The sequence below is a fragment of the Pituophis catenifer genome, unplaced genomic scaffold, assembly GCF_029215685.1.
Source record: "Pituophis catenifer annectens isolate HBS135680 unplaced genomic scaffold, rPitCat1.0.hap2 SCAF_1, whole genome shotgun sequence".
Classification (NCBI taxonomy): domain Eukaryota; kingdom Metazoa; phylum Chordata; class Lepidosauria; order Squamata; family Colubridae; genus Pituophis; species Pituophis catenifer.
This window is the reverse complement of record NW_027256881.1, coordinates 27,305,949-27,329,927: the sequence shown is the minus strand read 5'-3', so window position 1 is coordinate 27,329,927 and position 23,979 is coordinate 27,305,949. Positions and strand designations below refer to the sequence as shown.

Sequence of the window (23,979 nt, the reverse complement as noted above, 5' to 3'; positions counted from 1 at the left end):
AAGGAAGGAAGGAAAAGAAAGAAAGAAAGAAAGAAAGAAAGAGAGAGAGAGAGAGAGAGAGAGAGAGAGAGAGAGAGAGAGAGAAAGAAAGAAAGAAAGAAAGAAAGAAAGAAAGAAAGAAAGAAAGAAAGAAAGAAAGAAAGAAAGAAAGAAAGAAAGATGATGTGTTTTATTTGAAGGACCATAGAATGCCCATGTTTGATTTTGGTGTACTTTTTCCAGCTTTGGCAGATGTTAAGCTTAAATTGTAATTACCACTGAGTCATATTAGATAAAATAGTTTTTTCTAACTCTACTCACCTGCTGATGTCTTGGATTTGCTCAAGTTCTTTGGTTTACGCTTCCTGGTTTGGATCCCTTCTTTTCTCATAGCTAAAGGCCTTGGAACCTATGAAGATGCATTAGAGATCAACATTAATCCCCTAGAAAAATCTGCAGTTTTTGAATGTACAAAATCGTGCGAGTAGCTCATTGTTTTCTTAACTGTGATTTGTGTTGTGCTTCCACATGTTGACACAACAAATGCAAGAAGGCTGTGCACTGCCCAAGAGATTTTCTTGGAGGCAGTTTACAAAAAGACAAGAAATTGGCAAACTGTATTTTTATTACCTTTTGACAGGCAAGTCAGATTCATAATGTGAGGTGTGCAATGCACTCGTGTATTAGGAAGAAGCCTCTTTCAGGCTATAAATAGAAGTATATTTTTGGTTATTGTTGTTCATGGGTTGTTTGTTATAGCTTTTGATTCTTAATGGGCTCACTGAGGCCATTGTGCTGCCCAAAGCTTAAAGTCTCCCTTGACTGATTCAAATACAAATTTAAAACATTTTTTTTAAGAATTATTTTTTTGGGAAATTGTTCTGCAGGTTGGAAAATACATAGTGTTTAGCATATTCTATTTCTTCACCTATTTTTGCAGCAGTAAGGCAAAAGCTGTTTTCACATCCGCCAAACCACTTTGGACCAGCTTGGCAGTTTATGTTCTATTCCTTCCACATGCCAATACAACCTCAAAAATGGCCCTCATTCCCCAAAGGGCAGTGATGGCTAACCTTTTTGCCATCTTGTGCCAGGAGGGGGGTCGGGGGGCTTGCCCACACACGTGCCCACATCCATAATTCTATGCACCCCACACATGCGTGCACATTCCCCCCATGCTCCTGGCATGCGATGGCCCGGTAGGCTCATTTTTCTCTCTCACCTGGCTCCAGAGCCTTTCTAGGAGTCTAGTGAGGGTGAAAACTACCTTCCCCACCCACCCCCAGAGGCCAGAAATGGCCCGTTTGCCAACTTCCGGTGGGACTGGAGGGCCCGTTTTTCTCTCTCACCTGGCTCCAGAGCCTCTCTAGGAGTCTGGGGAGGGCAAAAACGGCCTTCCCCACCCCCCCAGAGGCCTTCAGAGGCCAAAAATAGTCCGTTTGCCAACTTCCAGTGGGATCTGGGCTGAGCTCATGTGCCCACTGATATGGCTACGCATGCTACCTGTGGCCACAGGTAGCATGCATAGGTTCGCTATCATGGCTCTAGGGCAACTACTCATGGCAGTGGCAACTACCTGCTAAGAATCACTGGGTTAAATCAGGCTGACTTTGGACATAGGAATGGTCAACATTAGAACAATGAAAACAGGTTTTTGACCAGAAGAATTGCTGGTTGAACTTAACAATATGCATTGAGATATCTTTGGATTATGTGAAATACAACAAAAAGGCAAAAATTTAGTTGAACTTGATAAGACTGGGAATTTACTCTATGCTAAAGGTACCGAAGATGGATGATGTGACATGGAGTTGGCTTTCTAATCAACCAAAAGCTGAAAGACTCTGTAGTAAAATTTGAAAGTATATCAGATAGAGTAGCCCAATGCATCATTCAATTGAACAAACAAGCTTCAAATCATTCAAGCTTACACTTTAACAATAGGCTATATAGTGATGATAAGGTCGAAAAGTTTTACAATGTTGTGGCCCACCTTCAAGACAAAGAAAAAAGCTAATACAAAACACTAATGGGTGACTTTAATGCAAGAATAGGAAGAACAATGACTGGAGAAAAAACAACTGATCCGTATAGAAGTGGTGAACAAGATTATTATCTTGTTCTATTGAGGTGACAGACTAGTAGATTTTGCTGAAGGACAGGAACTTTACATCATGAACTCATTTTACAATAAAAAAGCTAGCAGAAAATGGACATGGAAGTGTCCATCTGGTCCACCAGTAAAATTGACTACATCATATCAAATGATAAAACCATATTCTGCAATTGTACTGTCATCAATTGTTTTAATGTTGGAAGTGATCATAGAATGGTATGAGCTAAAGTGAAGATAGACTGTCAAAAAAGGCATATGAAAATGATAAAGACATAATGAAATACAAAAAGAGTGATTAGGTGTTAGAGGAGAATAGCAATTTTGAAATTAATCGGTCAAATCGCTTTGCTCTATTGCAAGATTTGGAAGAGATGAACATTACAGATCAAAATGAACAAATACATCAAAAACATCCTTGAATCTGCTACATTTATAGCACTGCTGGGAAAACACTTGGTGCAGTCAAAAATCTCTGATGAAACTATTGATTTAACAATGGACAATGGACAATGAAGAATACCAGAAGTTTCACTAATAAACTGGAGTACACTGAACTTTGCAAGACCATAAGAAAATGTATCCAAAAAGAAACGTGTCAGTTTAACATGAAACTTGTGAAAAAGGCAATTGAAGGAAACAAAGGGATTAATAGAGCAAAATGCAAACATATATATACAAGAAAGAAGATTTTTGCATTCAAACATGAAGATGGTTTCTGTGTGGAACAAGATAGGAAATGTTAGAAATAATTGGAAAATTCCAGCAGCAACACTCACGAAAGAGAAAATGCCAGATATCCTAGTTGTATCAAGTGCCATAAAATCAATGAAAAATGGCAAAGTTTCAGGAAATGACTATTATAGATGAAATGCTGAAAGCTGGTATTCACAGTTTACACAGGATACTAGCAAACTATACTCGAGATGCCTCAGAGAAGAACTAATACCTGATGCATGGAAAAATGCTGATTCTTATATACAAGATGATTTAAAGAACTGTCACCCAATAATCTTTGTTTCTATCATCTACAAGGTTTTCACCAAGATAATAGCAAAAAGACTATCAAGAACGTTAAATGATGATGACAGCCAAAGGAGCAGGCATGGTTCAGAAGTGGCTACAGCACAATGGATCACATCCAGGTTGTTCAGCAAGGCACGAGTACACCATACCTCTGTGCATGGCTTTCAATGACTACAAAAAGGTGTTTGCAGTGGTGGGTTCCTTCCGGTTCGGCCCGGTTCCGCCGAGCCAGTAGTGGTGACGATATGATGTCACCGAACCAGTTCTGGCCCTCCCGCCCCACCCACCCACCCCCGTGTTATTCTTACCTTTTATTTGGTCCCACCCCCAATCTATTGCTGCCTCCTGAGTCCCAGCTGATGGCTAGAGGGAAAAAAAACTGTTTAAACTCTTGCCGCGGGGCTTCAAAGGGCCGCCCTACATCTGATCAGTATTAAAAGAAAACAAATGAGTAGACCAGTGCCTGCAAAAATAAATGGGTAGATCGGTACAGCCTGGTAGACCAGTACCTCTGCTAAATCCTAAATAATTGTCACATGACCATCAAGCCATGCCCACAAAATAAGCCACGCCCACAGAACAAGTAGTAAAAAAATTTAGAACCCACCCCTGGATGTTTGATTCAGTATTCTAGCAAGCAATAATGAATGCATTGCTCAACCAAGGTATAGACACTGCTTACATAAACTTACTACAATCAATATATGAAAAAAGAATGGTGACAATTTGCCTTAAGGATCTTAAAGTGGAAATCAACATACAGTAGAATGAGGTGTATGACAAGGTAATACAATATCACCTATCCTTTTCTCAGCCTACCTTGGAAGAAGTATCTTGCAAACTAGACTGGGCAAAAGATGGAATAAAAATCAATGGCGCCTATTTAAATCACTTAAGATTACAGATCATGTTGTTCTCTTCTCATAAAATCTGGAACAGCTACAAAGACACATATAAGAACTGCACAAAGCAGGAGAACCATTTGTCTTAAAAATAAATCTAAAAAAGAGCCAGATTATGTTTAATAAATTCACCAAAGAAAGATTTTTTTTTATATATCTGGAGAAGAACTAGACATAGTAGACCACTACATATACCTTGGCCAATGGATCTCAATGGAAGGTGATACAATAAAGGAAATTGAAGGTTTGTTAAGTGTGGTTGGCAGGTTAAGCGTAATTTTCAAGAACAACCTCTCCCTATGCCTGAAGAGAAACGTTTTCGGTCAATGTGTGCTACCTGTTCTAACATATGCCAGTGAAACATGGACACTAACCTCACAATCAATACAAAATCTACGAGTGGTGCAAAGAGCCATGGAAAGATGCATGCTTGGCATCACAAGACAAGATAGAAAGACCCATACAGTAGAACCTCTGGTCACAACCATAATTCGTTCCATAACTTTGGTCGCAACCCAATTTGGTTGTGACCCGAATTAATGGAGCGGTCACACATCGGTCACTGTTGTTTGTAAACAAACAACAGGAAATTTGGCGCTTACAAAAAAAAATGGCGCAAAAATGGAAATCAGCCACGGCCGTGTTTGATCGCCAGCCAAGTATGTGTTCGTGACCAGATTCAAAAATTTTGTGAATTTTTTGGTCGGAACCCTATTTGGTTGTAGTCAGAAGTGTTCGTGACCAGAAGTTCTACTGTACATGGATTAGAGAACAAACTGAAAGTATATGATATTATCAAGGGAGTAAAAGAATTGAAATGGAAATGGGCTGGTCACATAGCAAGAAGAATTAATGGCAGGTGGACCAAGGCAATCATAGAATGGATCCCACTTGATAAAGCTCAAGACTGTATTGGTTAGAAACATGGGGAAGAGGCCTTCATCCTGCAGTGGATAAACAATGGCTAAAATGATGATGACAATGCTGGCAAAAGCTTTGTTCAGTTCCCATTGTTTCCCATAGCAGAATTTAATGTTCTTGTTCTTTTGGAAAATGAGTTGTTGTTTCAGCAACCAAATCAAAACTCTCTGGTTGAAGAGTCTTAGAAGGACATCTCTACTACTTATGTACACTGAGAGCATATGCACCAAGACAAGTTCCTTGTGTGTCCAATCACACTTGGCCAATAAATATTCTATTCTATTCTATTCTATTCTATTCTATTCTATTCTATTCTATTCTATTCTATTCTATTCTATTCTATTCTATTCTACTAAAGACCAAATCCAGCCCTCCCCCCAAAACACCCTCCAGATTTATGAGAGCAACACTATAAACCTCCAGCCAGGATGATTGGATTTTTTTCACCATTTTGCTCCTCTGCCCTCCCATCTTTGGCTTCAAAGTAACGCCCAGAAGGGGAAGTTTCTCTGCACTCTTTATTAATAGGAAGCCATACACAGGGACAAATGTCCTGATGCCACCTTCTTGATCTGTTTCTTACAAAACCGCCTTCCCAAACTGGTGCCCTCCAGATGTTTTTGCATTCTCAGAATTCCCATCCAGCATGACTTTCAAACTGGGGGAAACTGCCATAGATAGGTTATGCTTTGTTTTCTCCTCTCACCCCGTGGAGCTTCATGTATAAACCACAAGCATTGCAGACTGGCTCTCCTTCGGCGTTCCGGCGCCACAGTGTGGTTGTAGATGTATGGCAGTTTGCACATGACAATCCAATCCGACGGGAGGCTGACTGTGAGGACAAGAGTTCAAAGCAAGAACAACATTAATTCACTAAGATTGATCTTACCTAACAATCTTTTTGACTAATTATCATAATTTGCTATAAAATATGCCAAAACAACTAGACACAAAAACAGTTTTTTCCCCATGCCATCACTTTGCTAAATACCTAATTCCCACAGCACTGTCTTATACCTAAGGACATTTACCCATGTAAGTAGGGCTGTATTACTATTATCCTTCTCATCTTTCCTATTACCTTCTCCTATGGTATCTTATTTATCATTTTGTTGTTCGTATGTACATTGCGAGCTTATGCACCTGAGGCAAATTCCTTGTGTGTCAGAGCAGGAGGAATAAGCTTCAGAGCCATATCGAAACTGTATTATAATATACAACCTTATAAATGGTGTAAATCTAATTTGCTTTTTACAGGTCAAGGTTAATCCTGGACAGGTAGAAATTCTCACAGCCTGTGAGGGTTTGCATCACATTCCTTACCAGCCTCCTCTGGGGCTTGATCAGTGGCCGATTAATGCCATTCATCTTGTGGTAGAGTCCACATGCATTACAAAGATAGTGGCCAGTGCCATCTCTTCGCCACAGTGGGGTGGACATAGCACCACAGTTGACACATTCTCGACCTTCGGAGTAATCATCAAAAAACTCTGTAGGCAACAAGACGGCAAAATGAAGTAAGTCATTGAAGTATTTTTTTTTCATGTAGCCATTTCACAAGTCTTTAGTATAAACTCTTGAGCGGCTTGAATACCCTTCCTTAGTATACCAGGCTGATGCAAAAAGCTAAAGGTTGTTATCTCCACTTTTTTATTTCAAGTGTTTTTGCTTTGTCTTTCAAAGGATAAAGTCTTTCTACCACATTTCACATAAAAAGACAATGCATGTCAATTTCATGAATTATTTCTATCAGGAACCTGCAAGTGGCCTACACAGAGAATAGCTTTGCACAGTTTTGTACATTCGTATGTGTTGGATTACAACTATGATTTCCAGCTAGCCCAAGCAGTGGCCATGTTGACTATGACATTAAGAGTGTTTAAATCCAGCACATAACAGAAACCATCAGCTTGGGGAAAGCATAAAGCAAGGCCTCCCTATTACTGTAGTTCCTAAAACTGAACAGTAGAGGGAGCTCTTATTTCAATATGTGCCAGAACAAATGGCAGACCTGTATTAAGATGTGGAATGAATTTATCAAATATTTAAAGACCTGTTGTACTTAGAATGTGTACCAGACAGACTGCTCTGCTTCTGTCTTCTTATTCAAGTCTGAAAGCTGGTCAAGGGATTTACACACAACACATTAAACCTGCTAAAAAACACAATTGCAGGACTCCTAGAATTAAACTATCCCCAAACCAAAATAATAATAAAAACATATTGCTAAACGTAATAATTGGATTCAGACAACCTATTAGGACAGTGATGGCTAACCTTTTTGCCATTGCATGCCAAAAGCAGGGGGAGCACAGTGAGGTTGCGCGTGTGTGTGTCCACACCCATAATTCTATGCACCCCCACCCCCCTTGCGCTCCACCCGCTTTTGGCACGCAATGGCATGGTGGGCTCATTTTTCACCCTCCCCAGGCTCCAGAGGCTTTAGGTCCCACCAGAAGTTGACAAACAGGCCGTTTCTGGCCTCCAGAGGGCCTCCCGGGGGTGAGAAAAGCAGTTTTCACCCTTCCCAGGCTCCTAGAAAGGCTCTGGAGCCTGGAGAGAGAGAAAAATGGGCCTTCCAGTCCCACCAGAAGTCGACACAGGCCATTTCCGGCCTCTGGAGGGCCTCAGGGGGTGGGGGTGGGGAAGGCCATTTTCACCCTACCCAAGCTCTTAGAAAGGCTCTGGAGCCTGGGGAGAGTGAAAAACGGGCCTCCCCCCCCCCAAGGTCCTTCGGAGGCAGGAAATAGCCTGTGTCCCTACTTCTATTGGGTCCAGAAGGCCTGAAAATCAGCTGGCTGGCACGCACATGCGCGCTGGAGCTGAGCTCGCGTGCTCACCGATATGGCTCCACGTGCCATCTTAGGTTCGCCATCACAGTATTAGGACAATGGCTGAAATTTCCATAAGAAATGCTAAATGCCCAACCTTGTTTTTTTGTTCAGATGCTAATATATTGTGTGAATCCAGATACTGTGTGGTCGTAGGCTAGTTAACTCTTTCTTCACATAACCTATCTTCTTAGCTTATTGCAAAGATAAAATAGAAAACTCATTCAATTTTATTCTCTCTTATTTTGTTAATCTAACCTGCCTCTCGCCTAGATAATCTTGGCCCATGATGAAAATATATGCAAGGTAGAATTTTATCATCTTCCTAAGAAACACCCTGAAAACTTCCAAGGGCTGAGACATTTAAAAAAATCCTGGAGAAATAATGAAAGACATTACTGAATTGTCAGAAAATTAATGGATATTTTTTCAAAATGTCACAAGAGTTGAACTGGTCCAAGAAAAGCTCTTGGGCTGATATGGCATTAGCTCTTTTATATTTCTGGGGAAGTTTTCACTCAGACAAAACGTGGCTCAGTTGCATCTGGAAAGGGTTGCAGGATCAATTCACTGTTTTCTTCTTCTCTCACCTATACCCAGACCTGTTTAATCATTTTAATGGCGGGATTTGGATGGCAGAAGTGAGAAAACTCCTAAAGAGATGCATAAATAAAGACAGCTTGATCTTGTTCTTTGTTATTTTAACTCAGCAAAAAAATTTAAGAAAAAGGATATTTTTTTAAAAAAATTCAGCATTATTGCTAGTCCAGCATTATATATATACACACCAGAGGTGCGATTCAAAATTTTTTTTACTACTGGTTCTGTGGGCATGGCTTGGTGGGCGTGGCATGGCTTGGTGGGCGTGGCATGGCTTGGTGGGCATGGCTTGATGGGCATGGCATGGCTTGGTGGGCATGGCTTGGTGGGTGTGGCAGGGGAAGGATATTGTAAAATCTCCATTCCCTCCCCACTCCAGGGGAAGATTTCTGCAAAATCCCCATTTCCTCCCGATCAACTGCAGAGGAAGCAGTTGGGAAGCAGAGAATAGATGGAGGCGGGGCCAGTCAGAAGTGATATTTACCGGTTTTCTGAACTACTCAAAATTTCAGCTACTGGTTCTCCAGAACTGGTCAGAACCTGCTGATTACCACCTCTTATATACACATTTGTGCATATCACAATCCCATCTGGTGAAATAATTGTAGCTGAATGCAGATTTGACTCCAGTGTTCCTCCTTGTCTCATTTATGTAAAAAATTGTCCTTGTCTATGCATGTAAAAAATGCAAGTAGAAAAATAGGGACCACTTTTGGAGGCAAGATAACAGCGTTCTGTGTGCCTTTGGCATTTAGTCATGCCAGCCACATGACTATGGAGACGTCTTTGGACAGTGCTGGCTCTTCGGCTTTGAAACAGAGATGAGCACTGCCCCCTAGAGTTGGGAATGACTAGCACATATGTACGAGGGGAACCTTTACTTTTACCTTTATGCACATGATTCCTCCCAAATCCTGGGAGTTAGCACAGCTCATTTCCATCAGCATAGCTATTTCAGTACTGATGTTAGAATCTGCCTGTATTTTATCTAAAAAGGATATAATCAGAAAATTGACTGAGAAACTTGATTCAACTAGAGTATGATGGTTGGTCGTGATTTACTGAATTAACCACAGTGGCTGAATTCAGATTGTTATATACCAAATGAGCACTTGTAAATGTCCCACCAATAGGCATTGACTGTGTGTTTGAGGGGGAGGGAGTCAGTACTGTCATGGGTGCATGACATTAAAAAGACATGTTGCTAAAGGAAGAGGAAGATAATTTTCCTTTGGCATTAGCTGATGTTGTGAAGCAAACCCCCTTTTAAAAATATCATTTTGTAGCATCCGCACTAATTATGTTTAGAAGACCTTGAGCTCTTAGAAGCAAGAATTTGTATACTGAGGAAAATGAATCTTCCACAGATGTCAGAGTGATGTGCCTTGGACAAAGCTATTAACCTTGCGAAGAGCAAAAAGACACAATATAAACGTGTGAGTTCATAGACTCAGAAGGTCTAACAGAAGTTGGGAGGATGATTTCAGAAAAACTCACACATATCCATACAAACCCACCATCCCCCAGGGCACTGTTGCTCTGATCAAAAGTGCCAGCCCTGATATCTCCCAAGCAGCTGTTTCTAAGTTAAGAACAATGTTGGGAAAATAATTCAGAGTACCATCTGTTATAGTTGTGGGGTTTTGTTCCAAAGGAGGGAGAACCGTAGGAGATACAGTAGCTCTTTACCTCCAAATATAGCTTGTATTAATTGTAAACAAAGCAAATACTGTGAAGATGTAATCCTCCTCCAAATGAAACTTGGAAATGTGGAACGTCTTGCTGCTAAGAATGACAAAATATAACAAGCAAACAAAATAACTGCACTTTAAATAATACCGACTGAAATTGGTTCAAATTCTCATTCCCTTCTCTCTCTCTCTCTCTCTCCCTCCCTCCTTCTCTCCCTCCTGCCTTCTCTCTCTCTCTCTCTCTCTCTCTCTCTCTCTCTCTCTCTCTCACACACACACACACACACACACATACACACACACACACATGGAGAGGGGAGAGGGAGATTACACACCGAGTCCATAAGTCGTCTTCTATTTAGGAGCGGAGATTATAAAACACAAATAATGTATATATGAAATAGTGGAAAAGAAGTATCCCAAATGAAAATTGGAGGAGGACAGAGAAGAACAAGAGCAGGAAGAAAGGCGTCCTTGCAGTCTGCATTGTCCTGAATTTATATGTGGTACACACTGAGGCTGCCTGGGATTTATCACGTAGGAACAAAGAGCTATTTGTGCCGAATGTTGGAATATTGAGACAGAATATACATAACGTCCAGGCCTGGGTAGATAAGCAATGTATTTTTTTGGAAGACATTCAACCTTGGCTGTGCCAGACAGAAGCTGGAAAGCTTAGAAAAACTGCCTGGAAGGTTTTTGAAAGACATCATTTGGTTTGGAGAGTCTCTAATAAATTTTTTTACCTTTTGAATGTGATGGAATAAGCTAATTTTGCACTCTTCCGTAATGATTTGGAAGAATGCCTTTGGACCTTGAAAGAGTACCTCATCTCTTTAATATTTACTAAACAATCACATTGTTTTTGGCATGCATCAGGTTAAAGATGCAGCTGCTTTAAAAAGTCAACTTATTAAAATAACTTATAAAATAGCTTTGTCTTTTTTTCACCTTAATCAGTTTTAATCAATAGTAGGAGGATGTTTTGTTTGCATAATGTTTAAGGGTTTCTAAAGCATACTGAAAACCTGCACAACTGTGCTGGACACAGGTTGTATTATAATTGTTGATTTTCTATTAGTTTTACATACTGAAGATTTTTAGCAGTTTTACTTTTGAGTGTGTACGCATTGTCAGACTTCATGAAAACCTGTACTTGAAGGTGTTGGAGGAGGCACACCCCAAACAATGATCTCAGCCAAGAAAAATGAGATTAAATTTGATTTAATTTACATTTAATTAATATTATTTTCAGCACATTGCATATGGTCATTTCACAAGATTCTAATCATTTCCCATATATCTCACGTTAAAAATGGCAATTTAGAGGAAATTTTTGGAAGAGTTCTTAGAACCACTCCCAACACTTTGTGGGAGACAGATTGTACTTTTTGGCAGTACTGTGACAATGCACTTTTATTGTGCTTTGTACTTTCACAAAGAAGTGCTGTATAAAAATCACAGTAAATGGAGAATCAGTTATGACTGGTACAGTAGCAGTTATCAAATATTATCAGCTTCTACAGCTCATACCTGAGAATTGTACTGTAAGTGGCTGATGCTATTATGATGTGAGAACATTTTGTAGAAGCTTTATATAAACATGTAGGCATGGAAAAGAAAAGTGTAAATTATAGTCTTGTCATTGTATCAAATAATTCTTGAGTCCAATTAAGAATAGTTCTGTAATAGGAATGTGCACCAATTCTAGAAAAAGATACTATAGGTGAGCCATAATAGGGATATTTGCAGACCGTATGTTATATACTCCCGCTGTAGATTTCCTAACTCTATCTGAAATAGTTAGAAACTGTTGGGACACCCCTCTTCATGCATACTTATGACTCTTGTTAAAATTTACAGTAAAGCTTTAGTCGCATTTTCATTTTAATAAAATTTAGCAGTAGCAGAAACAGGCCTGAATAATATGTTAAAATGGTCCTCTCACAACCTGATGCTCTTCAACCCTCAGCAGTGAATTGCAATCCAAGAGAATGAGATGGAAGAAGATGGATAAGTGTAGACAGCTATGGAGATGGGGCTTTGAAAAGAATACTCAGAAGCCAGTTACAGGAACAAGGGCATTCTTTAAAGCCCCAGAAAGAAGATAATGTTAGGAAAAGGCTCAAACTGGTTCCTCCCTGAGTCAGAGTAAGGATAAGTAATACAGAAACAAACTTGCAAGATACTGTTACTGTAGCCCAGGGCTGTTAAACTGTGGCCCGCAAGCCAGATGTATCACGCGCAGGCCACATCCGCCCTAGCTCCATGAAGGGGAAAAACATCACGATACGTCATGTGATGGCAATGAGATGCTGCAAGTTTGACAATGTGACACCGCGAGTTTGACACCTGTGCTATAGTCTCAATGAAGTATATAGTTCCAGTCTTCCTATGGAGTCATCTTCATGATCTGGCCTACGTTTTGAGCTGACATATACATTAATACATACTGTAAATACAAACATATAATAAAATTCCAGATTAAAGTCACAAGAAAACAGGTTGTAAAACTTCTGTATCATAAAAATCATGATGTATCATATCTTTAGTCTGGAAAAGATATCTGCCTAATTCACTAGAGCAGGGGTGCCAAACTCAAGGCCCACGGGCTGGATCTGGCCCATGGGGTGCTTAGATCTGGCCTGCGGGGCTGCCTTGGAAACAACGAAGGACCAGCCTGCGGTGCCTCTGTCAGCAAAAATGGAGCTCTGTTTTCGCTGGCAGAGCGCTCGGGCCACCCGAGGCGCCCCCAACACAAGTAACATTGAGCTGGCCGCACATACTCTGGCCACACACACTGGCCCCCTGAGGTCAAACACAACCCTGATGCAGCCCTCAATAAAAACAAGTTTGACACTCCTGCCCTAGAGTATGTCAGGGTTCCAAGTAACACCCCCAACTATAGAAGACTTCGAGGCTAGCAATTCTTCAAAGATCCATTTTATTAGAGATGTCATATTGGCACATCTGGGAAGACCTGAATGTGAAAGTTTCCAGGTTTTCCCCACCCAAAAGAAAATCCCACCCCCTGCACCCACATGTCCGTCACATGATCCAATCAATCCACTGTCTGAACTGGAGACAGCCCCCAGTCACTCCTACCCAGGTGCAGGCTGAACATCCTTGACTCCCAGAGAAAAGAATGTTGTTATGGCTATATATCTTCACCAACTCCTTGCAAATCCCCCATCCTGTTTTCCCAGGCACTAAATGTGGCAGCCCTGAAGTTCCAAAGAAAAGATGGCCTCCAGGGCTGACAGAGTATTAATGTCATTTGGAATAGATTATTTGGTCTGCATGGGCTGTTAATTTAGTTCACTATAACAGTGTTCCCTCTTTCTCCTCTCTCATCCACCATCATTTTAAAGTAAACCTACTAATTTTGCACGAAGGACTTCTCTATTCTACCTGATTCAACATACCTGAAGAGCTCTGAGGTAGAAACATTTTTCATTTCAAGAGCTGCCCACCCTATCAGTTTTGTATCACCACTTTTCTCTAGATGTTCAAGATAGTTTACATGGGAACCTCCCTTTTATTCTCGTAAGTCTGTAACATCGGTTGGGTGACAGACTGTCCCAAAGTCATCTCAGGAATTTCCAAGACAGATGGTGGACCATTCAGTACAACACCTTAACCTCTTTGTTATATTGGCTTTTACCAGTGAGTAGGACCCCATCACATTAAAATATAATATCTGCTAATACTACCAGGCTCACATGCTATGAGATACTTCTTGCATAAAGAGGATTCATCCCAACAGCGTCTCCAAAATTTTTTTAACAGTTTGCCTGTCACTTCTCCCTTTTGGAATAGTTAGTAGACAGTAAAGTGTTGCAGCACACAACACTGAATGCAAATTGTTTAATTCAGGCAGCAGCTGCGGTGGTTAAAACATCAGACTTGGGCCAAGATCCAAGCCATATTTGATTATGAAGTATTCTGGGGCACTTGAGGACATTCATTGTGGCTCAGCAAGTACATAAAAGGAGGGACCAAGGGATAAAATGAAAGAAGACCTTCATGAATGCTGCTTTGAGCTCTTAGTAAATGGAATACAAATGTGATTAATAAATAATAAAACTATTAAAGGAATAGATGTTGAGAAGTTGCTAAGCTATTGCCCATCTTACTGTGGAGCACAACTGCCGAAAGCATCTTGATTTACAGCTTTCTGCCTCCAGCAGCAGCTGCTCTATATTCTGCCATTATGGGGCCTTTTGACACCAATTCTTTCCTGTGGGCATCTCAGCAATTTGGAAAGGAAATAGTTATTGAGACAGCAAAAGGCCTCAGCGGCTCCTGCCTGGAGTCAGAACAATAGGTCAGCAAGCCACCACATCCCATTCAGGAAGGATTTATGTATTTCTGATAATGCTTTTGAAAAATTCCTTTTGTCCACTTCAAGGGATATTTATATTCACTCAAAACATATATGGTAGTTTAGACTGTCAATCTTGTTTGACATAGGATGTTGCCTTATATGAAATCTGGCCCTTAGAACATCAAGGTCGGATCTGTTGGAGCTAACTGACCATAGTCGTACAGTAGGAGTGTGCAACTTCTGTTGACTGAACAACCACACTAGATTTTAAATAAAGTAGACCAAGGACTAATTACACTGCTACTCTCAGGATTCCCCAGTCCTGTCTGAAATAGAGACTTAACTCAAGAATACTTCTGGGTGCATAGTTATGCTTCTTCCAGAAAATCACGTTCTGAAAATTATCAGAAAAACTTCAGACATGATTTCATTTTAATAGAAGTTTAAATAGAAACAGTACTGAACCTTCTGAATATAAACAAGTTCTTTCTACAATACAATGCCCTTGAACCCTCAGCCTAAGATTTGCAATTCAAAAGACTGAGGACAATGAATGTACAGTAAAGCACACAATAAAATCACAGATTAAAGTAACAAGAAATCAAAAATCCTGCACCACAAAAAGTAAATCCAGTAATATGCATCCATTAATTAATTGTCATTGACTGAACGAGCGGCCATAGAAAATGAATGAATGGATAGATGGATGGATGGATGGATGGATGGATGGATGGATGGATGGATGGATGGATGGATGGAAGAAACAAATAAATTAAAATGTCTAGGTATAGTTGCTGATTTTGTATATTGATGGGCATCCCCATCACAAGGGTTAGAAGAATTTGCTTTTCAAAATAAACTATATTTATCAAAATCTGAAATGTGCTAGCAATTTTACCATAACTGCTGAAAGGAATACACACAGACAAAAATGTACATTTCTGGAAAAATTTGAAAAGAAAAATTAGGGTCCCCTTCCCCACCATCATGGCTATAAACCTGATGTAACACATTGTGTTCACTTACAGTAACTCAATTATTGTAGTCCAGCCTACCTCTCAGGATTATTTGGTAAAATGAGAAGTGATTCCAAGTATTGGGAGCACCAGCACAGTAAAGAGAAATGTAAGAAACTGGATTTAGTTTGTATTGTTCTTTGAGTGTTTTCATGATGTAGTGGTTCAATTCTGCACTTTTTGAAAATTTATTAGATTATAAATCATTGTAGTAGCAGTTTGTAGCATTTTGTAGGTAGTCTTTTAAGCAGCCGCTGCTTCTCACTTATCTAGGGTAACTCCAAATATATTCAGTCAACTTTACCCCCTAGATAGAAATACCTACCATGTTTTCCCGAAAATAAGACCCTGTCTTATATTTTTCTGAACCCTGAAATAAGCGCTTGGCCTTGTTGCCATGCACTCTAAAGCCCGATTGGGCTTATTATCAGGGCGTGTCTTATTTTGAGGAAAACAGGGTAGCTTTGCATTGTTAAAACAGAGAAGGCTCCTTTGGGTTGCAATTTTGAAGTCAATTCTATCCAGTTCATTGAGGCTTATTTCTTTATGTCCATGGCTTGGAGATCTAAGCATGTTCATATAAATACAACAATAATACCCAATGCCGGTATTGTGGCAAAATCATCATACAAATTCTCATTAAGATAGCTTAAAGCAGGGGTGGGCAAATGTGGCCCTTTTACAACCTGTGGACTTCAATTCCCAGAATTCCTGAGACAGCTTGGCTGTCTCAGGAATTCTGGGAGTTGAAGTCCACAGGTTTTGATTAGAGGGTTCCCTGTTGTGGAGAAATGGAATTCTTGAGGGTGGAATAGAATCGACTGTTCATCTCACAAAAAAAGAGAGTCACAATTAGTTTGTCAGCCTGGAAACCTGATCCGGAGCAGGCCATACTATTACAGCATTTTCTAGTACATCCAGGTATTGCTGTTGATATTGCTCATTATTATTTCTTAAGTGGGGGGGGGGACCTCTTTCATGTACCAAGTAAAACCAAAGTATATTTGTAAATAGAACTCCACTGGCCAGCCACCAAAGTAGGATAAGAAGCTGCCCTCTGCTACCCAGTCAAGACATGTTTGGCATAACCTGCCAGTTCCATCAGCTTTCCATCTTGCTTTCCTTTTATCATCCCAGCTCCTTTCATCTTCATTCTCCAGCTTGCCAGATGGCAATGGGTTCTCAGTCATTCTGTCCTAGTGCTCTGTTTACAGGCAGGAGGGAAATTTAATATCAACATTCCTAGAGTTTGCAAAGCAGCTTGTCAGATGGCCGAAGCACCTCCGCAAAGGCAAATCTGTGCACTGGGCAAGCACTTAGAGGCTCTAAACAAAAGTCAAGAGAAAGCCTCTTCGTCCCCCTCCCCTCCACCTGCTGAGCAGAGGTTTCCTGAAACAATTTGTTACGATAAGAGACGGCTTTGATAAATCAGTGTAGCACACTGAAATTGATCATGTGAAATTCTACAAAGATGAACAAGGAGCATCTTCCATGGGAAAAGAAAAGGAAACACTATTAATGCAAGGAGGACATCTGAGTCATTCAATGTTGCCACACCTAAAGTTTCTTTCCCTCTTGCTCCTCTGCAGCCATAAAGGCAATTATTAAGTGTCTTTTAATAATGGCAATTATTAATTGTAAACACATCTACAATTTAACATGTATGCATCCTCTTCATGATCTGTTTTCCTTGTTATCTTCACGAGGAAGTATCTGAAGCAGAACATCTAGATTCAGTCACAGCTTTGTTCCATATAGTTATCCTATATGTTAACCTTGTGGACTCTCGTGTGTGGTGTGTGTGTGTATGCGTATTATGTATGTGTATGGGTAGATGTAGTAGTAGTAGTAGTAGTAGTAGTAGTAGTAGTAGTAGTAGTAGTACTTTATTGTCATTGCACCTCATACAATGAAATCAAATGCCATCTTCAGTGTACATTATACATAAGAAAAACTATTAAAATAAAACAAAAACACACATCCTTCACTTTCTATACAATTAAATTGAAAACCCCTGATACTGCATTTATATTGCATTATACAGTAGAATTCAATAGAGTTACTGCTCTGGGATAGAAGCTGTTTTTCAGGCTATTTGTCCTTGTTTTTATTATCCTGTAGCGTCTGCCAGATGGTTAAAGTTCAATAAAAAGGTGCCCAGGATGAGTTGGATCTTTTAAGAATGTTTTGAACTTTCTTAAGGCAGCGGGAGCTATAAAGCTCTTCCAAAGAGGGGAGAGGGCAACCAATGATCCTCTGGGCAATGACGTTGACCCTCTGGAGCGCTGTCCTATCTGCGACTGTACAATTAGCAAGCCATACACAGGTGCAGTAAATTAAAATACTCTCTATGTTGCAGCGGTAGAAAGTCACCAGCAGTTTTTCATTCAGTTGTTGTTTTCTGAGAAGTCTCAGGTAGTATAATCTCTGCTGGGATTATGCCCTTTTGACCAGTGCTGCAATGTGAGCACCCCAGATCAGGTCCTCTTTTATGATAACACTCAGAAACTTAAAACTTGCTACTTGCTCCACTTGGTCTCCATTGATAACCAAGGGCTGGATGTCTGATCTATTCCTTCTGTAGTCCACTATAAACTCCTTGGTCTTATTGATGTTGAGGACCAAATTATTATCTCCACACCATGAAAGCAACTGGTCCACCTCATCTTGATAGGCAGATTCATCCCCCACCCCCCGGAGATGAGTCCCACCACTGTTGTACCATTTGTAAATTTAATAATAGTATTACTGGCGTGCGTGGGATTGCACTCATGTAGATAAAAAGTATAGAGTAAAGGACTCAACACGCAACCCTTTGGTGTACCAGTATTAAGAATAAGGGCTGAGGAGATATGATTACCTAATCTGACCCTATGAAAGCAGCCAGACAGGAAATCCATAATCCAAAGGCAGATTGAATAAAAAAACTTATATACTTTCTTTTGAGAGCAGACAACAGAATTTCATTTTTAATATGTGCCAGTGTGCTCACAGTAAAAAATGACAATGAAAGTTATTTTAATAATTTTTAATCTCTTAATCTTAAATATATGAATAGTAAATTATCCTAATTTCTGTATAAAAGTATGAAATAACAATTACATAAAGGAAAGCAACCATATCTCAGCTTACATCTATGAACTGTACTATTTCTTGCAGATAAGCAGGAAAGGCTAATGCTATTGAACACTTGTACTGTGTGTTAAAAGGGATTCTTAAAATTTTGCTGCAAGGATAAATGGGAACTCTGGCTCAACTAATTTTAACATGCTGGATAATGTTGGGGAAAATCCACCTACTTTGCAGCATTGTTATGAAGATAAAAACAGAGCAGGGGACTTGTATAAACTCCATAGATGTAAGATTATATATGTAAATAATGCTAAGGCAAATTAGAATAATAATAATAATAGAAATAGAGTCTGGGGCAAAATCCTGACATTTAAATTGTTTATTTCAACTCTTCCTATTTATCTTTTTTTTTTTGTCTATGTTTCTGCTTTGAATTTTTATTTTCATAGAATCATAGAGCTGAATATAATCCAACTTCCTTGCTCAACACAGAATTTATTTTTATTTCTTTCACTTATGTGGCACTTTTCCTTTAACAAACTTAAAGGGGCATATATGGATAATTTTTATCCTGACAACAAAACAATCATAAAATAACTGGACTGAGATTAGCCCCAAAATTGTCCCCTACACTTCATGACTTGAATCTGAAAGTCCGCAATCCCATTTCAGCATTTTAGCCAGTATTACACACTGATTTTCACAAGTCAAGGATATGTATAGTTTTCTAGCCATTGTAGCAAACACGATTCTACTATTTCTCAAATCAGTTTCTTCTCTTGTTGAGCAATGTTTCTGCTGGCCAAAATTATATTTCTGATAATCTATTATTAATTGTAATCCTATCTTTCGGGGGTAACAGTTTTTATATCTTGTTCAGAGTACTTTATGTGTTCATTTTTGCTTAACCTTAACCCAGGAAGAATGGTTGGAATCTGCTACTACTGCAAAATGCAGAGCCAGCTAATGTGCTTGATGGTGTGTACTTTGCTAATTATATTTTGCTAGTTAAATACCAAACACTCTGTATTTTAAGGTTTAAGAAAAGGAGCTTGGAAATACACATGAACACAAACATAGCATCACATTAGAAGCAGCTACAACTTCCACACATGAGCCTAAACCTAAAACACCTGGCTGGCTTACTGAGATGCTATAACCATTTTTTATTTATTTATTTTTTTTTTGAGCTTGGGCTATTGAGCTATTGTTTTCCAGCAAAGACAACTCAAGGTGCTCGGTCATATTAAATGATTAGGGGAGGAAATATCTGTCTTCTCATAAATAAGTAAATTGTTTTGGAGACCCTATGTCTACACTATGTCATAGTGTAGATTGTCGGGTGGGGGGGAGAGACATGGGAATGACTTTATCTGGAGCAGCACCCAGATTTTGCAACTTCCTCCTATAGCAATTGATCAAATTTATCCTCTTTTGTTTAACAGTGCAGCATTTAAATTGAAAAATATCACCCTTAAAAACAGGATATAAGAGTTGTGTAAATTCTACAGCATTTTTTTTGAAGTTCAATATGCTTCTATTTGAATGTCACACTGGGGAAAATTATAGAGATTAAATGTTAAATGCTTTTTAAAATGCAAAAAGGCTTTTTAGTTGCAATATCGTTCAGTCTTAAATCTCCTTTCCTATCTTTTAGTATATAAATTGCAGTATAGTCCTGGGTAGAAAAATGGGTTTTCGGGTGTAGACTACATATGTATATAAATTTAGCCTTCCATCCTTCCGAGGTCAGTAAAATGAGGACCCAGATTATTGGGGGCAATATGCTGACTCTTTAACTGCTTAGAGAGGGCTGTAAAGCACTGTGAAGTGGTATATAAGTCTAAGTCAGGGGTGAAATGCAGCAGGTTCTGACAGGTTCTGGAGAACTGGTAGCGGAAATTTTGAGTAGTTCGGAGAACCGGCAAAAACCATCTCTGGCTAGTCCCAGAGTGGGGTGGGAATGGAGATTTTGCAATATCCTTCCCCCAGGAGTGGGGAGGGAATGAGGATTTTGCAGTATCCTTCCCCTGAAGTGGGGTGGGAATGGAGATTTTGCAGTATCCTTCCCCTGCCATGCCCACCAGGCGACACTCACAGAACTGGTAGTAAAAAAATTTGGATTTCACCACTGGTCTAAGTGCTATTTCTATTATTGGAGGTAGCTCCAAAACAGTGGATTTTTGCTGCACTGTTGTATTATATTTGGATTGAACTTCTACAACCTGTACTGAGGATTGCCTGAGAATTGTGGGGACTGAAAACTGAAACATCTGGAGAGCATTTGGTAAAGAAAACTGAATGACAATTTAAGGTAACGAGATTCTTAAATTATGTAATAGCAGTGACTAAGACCTTGAATGGCAACCTTGGCATAAGCAATGGTATGTCAACTTTTGTATGATTTATTTATGAAATGTTGTTTATGATAATATATTTACATCAATTTAACTACTTCTTTATCTATTATAGCCTTCCCCGCCCCAGGTTTATATATCAGATGTCCTTTCTGGGTGCCTTCAACTTAAAATATTAGTAGATTATGAGTAACATGAAGGTTGCTTAGAAGCAGAGAAAAGTTGAATAGAAAGAAGTTTCTTCCTTTTGATAATAAAATTAGAACTCAGGGTTATTCATTAAATGGAAATGCAAGGGGATTGAAACTATAACCATTTCTTAACACATCATATAGCTGAACTTCAGCATTTGCTGCTGCTTTAAGTGATATTTACCAATTTAAAAGACAAATTCACTGAAGAGAGGCTTATCAATACCTTCTAGACTGGATGGAAGTATCTAAATCTAGAATATATATATATATATATATATATATATATATATATATATATATATATATATATATATTTGCAAACATTTATATGCTACTTATTCGCTTTAAGTACCCACTGCTAAGGAGCAACAATGAAACAAAATATTGTTTCATGCTAGAACTTCCAGAATGCATTATTATTAAACAAAGAATTGGGACAAGCGGCCATTGGCCGGTTCCATCAGGTTTATGTTTTGAAAATATCTAAAGATTCTTAACACAAATGATGAAGTAATACGAATCTAATCTATCTATCTATCTATCTATCTATCTATCTATCTATCTATCTATCTATCTCTATTTATCTATCTATCTATTTAACTATCTGTCTGTCTGTCTGTCTGTCTAAATAGCTCAAAAGGGTGAACTTGCCTAATATTCCTTTCACCTCTTATTTTCCCTTTATTGGAAAAAAATAAAATAAAATTGAATGGTTCCCACTGTGCAACAAAATAAAAGGAAACAAATTCCAAGTTCGATCATTAACCAAGAGAGAAAGAACTATTTTTCTGTTATTAGATAGTACTGCTGAGACTTTTTTTTATTTATTTGTATCCCATCTTTATCACTTGAATAAATAATTCAAGGCAGTGAACATATCTAACAGAATTTCCTCTTCTCCACAACTACTGTGGAGTGAGAGAGAGTGACTGGCCTAAAGTCTCCCAACTAGATTTTATACCTAAACCAGAACTAGAACATGCAGTCTACTGGCTTCTAGCCTGGTGCCTTAACCACTAGACCAAATAGCTCTCTATGAGCTACAAAAACCTGGAAGGCTAATAGAAAGCAGGAAAAAAATGGAGAACATTGTTTTTTGCAATCCAGTGGTTTTACAGTAGCACCAAAGGCCATTGAGGCAAGATCCTGCCTTTGCTTGTTGGCAATATGGCCATTTGTAAGCATTGCTATCATTTTCAATGCAACTCTTACAAAATCTTGCAAATGTGGAGGGAGGAACTAAATGTAAATTTTATTTCACATATCCTTATTGTGTTCTGCTTTGGAAATAGATTAAAAATTCAAAGGCGGCATATGCGTTTAAAGCAAGGAAGCTGAAGCAAAGAGATAAAAAAATAAAATAAAATAAATAAAATAAAGTTTTAAAAAGTTATTTGGATGGCTTTAAAGTATAAAAATGAGACATACATATTTGAAAGCATTAATCAAGTTGATATTGTGACAGAAATAATAAGATATCTAGAAAATAATTTTGTAGATGTTTCACTTATTGAAAACAATAATCCCATTACTGTTCTAAGTATAACACAATTATAGCCTGAGGATACTGTTTTCAATATAAAAAATGAAAATAAATGAAATAAATGAAAAAATGAAATAAACCTATTTGAATACATTGGAAATCACCAAAATGATTTAAAGTTTCAGGTTCACTGGATAAACTCATACTTTCTTTGCTCTGGAATCTTCATAATCTTTTTTAAAAGCTCCTGGTTCATCTGCAACGCATATCAACTAACATTTTGAGAATCTCATTTGTTTTGGCTCTAATTGAGAGCACCTATATTTAACTCATCTCACAGAGGCCAGTAGCACATACCAATTATCCATTAATTTCCAACATGGGTATTCCACAAGTCTCCAGCCTGGCTTTCAAATCATTAGTTTTTTAAATTTATTTAAAGAATGCTTTTAAGTTTCTAAGTCAATAGGTTTTAAGTCATCCTTTAAGCTTTGTTCTTCGACTGCACTGAGTGGAAAAAAGGGATAGATGAAAGCAACAATGCAATCATGTAATCACGGGACTTTGGCTGGGGGTGGGTTGAGTAAGAGACTAGCATCTGAAAAGTCTGTAGGACAGCATTTCAAGCAAGGAGCCCTTGATCCAAATCAACTGCTTATGCAAAGCTCCTTGGCCAGATTCCTACCAGTCAATTGGGCAGAGTCCAAGGGAATAGCAGGGGTTGAGAGCTCAGACTATGGTTTGGAGGCTGCAGCAGTTGAAATTTAACTAGGAGCAACAAATGTGATTCCCTCCATAAGCCAAAGCCCATCAAAGTCCCTGGCTCAGAAGCAATAAGAGAGAAGCTGGCTCCATGCGAGAGCTCTTTGATAGCAACAGTTCTGGAAAGCTCTTCAGCCTTTGTATATAAAGCAAATATAATTATTTTCAGCAGGTTCTGTCTCTGGCTATCTTATCAGGAATAGTTCACATATTTACTTCTAGTATGCACTGCCCACTCATAAAGATATATGAGATGCTCATCCATTAAAACCTAGAATTTCAGTTTGAAAAGTTTTTTGAGGTCATCTAATCCAATCTTCATTCAGGCAAGAATCTTCAAATGACTGTCTAGCCGCTGTTTAATTATCTCTAGCAAAGAAGAGCCCAGTATTTTCTTGAGGCCACTCTGCATATATCTTGCAATCATATGATACTTCTCATTCCCTACCTCCTCCTCCCTGCCTCTCTCTGTATTTGAAGGCCTCAATGGATGACAGTAGTTAGATCCGTTGAGTCCAGCTCCATGTTTAACAAGAATTTATGAATTTTCTCCATTTTATAATTAAATTGTTCAAACAATTCAGAAAATCTTAATGAGCATGGTTCACAGCAGTTATTCTGAAGCTAAAACCACTATAGGTGTTTACTTATAGTGAATGAGCTAAAGTCAGTGTAATAAGAAGGAAATATCTAAGATAAAAAGCA

At 38.9% G+C, this 23,979-nt stretch overlaps 1 protein-coding gene across 3 annotated transcripts in view; it reads right to left on the bottom strand.

Annotated features, from left to right (window-relative positions):
- Nucleotides 1–23,979, bottom strand: part of GATA4 (GATA binding protein 4) — a 54,580-nt gene that overhangs the window by 6,090 nt on the left and 24,511 nt on the right. For all 3 annotated transcript variants that reach the window (XM_070947367.1, XM_070947383.1, XM_070947375.1), the window contains 3 exons: nucleotides 6,265–6,431; nucleotides 5,648–5,773; nucleotides 301–388 (listed from right to left, as the gene is read on the bottom strand). In XM_070947367.1, the coding sequence (XP_070803468.1) occupies nucleotides 301–388; nucleotides 5,648–5,773; nucleotides 6,265–6,431 (381 nt within the window). The remainder of the gene's footprint in view (nucleotides 1–300; nucleotides 389–5,647; nucleotides 5,774–6,264; nucleotides 6,432–23,979) is intronic.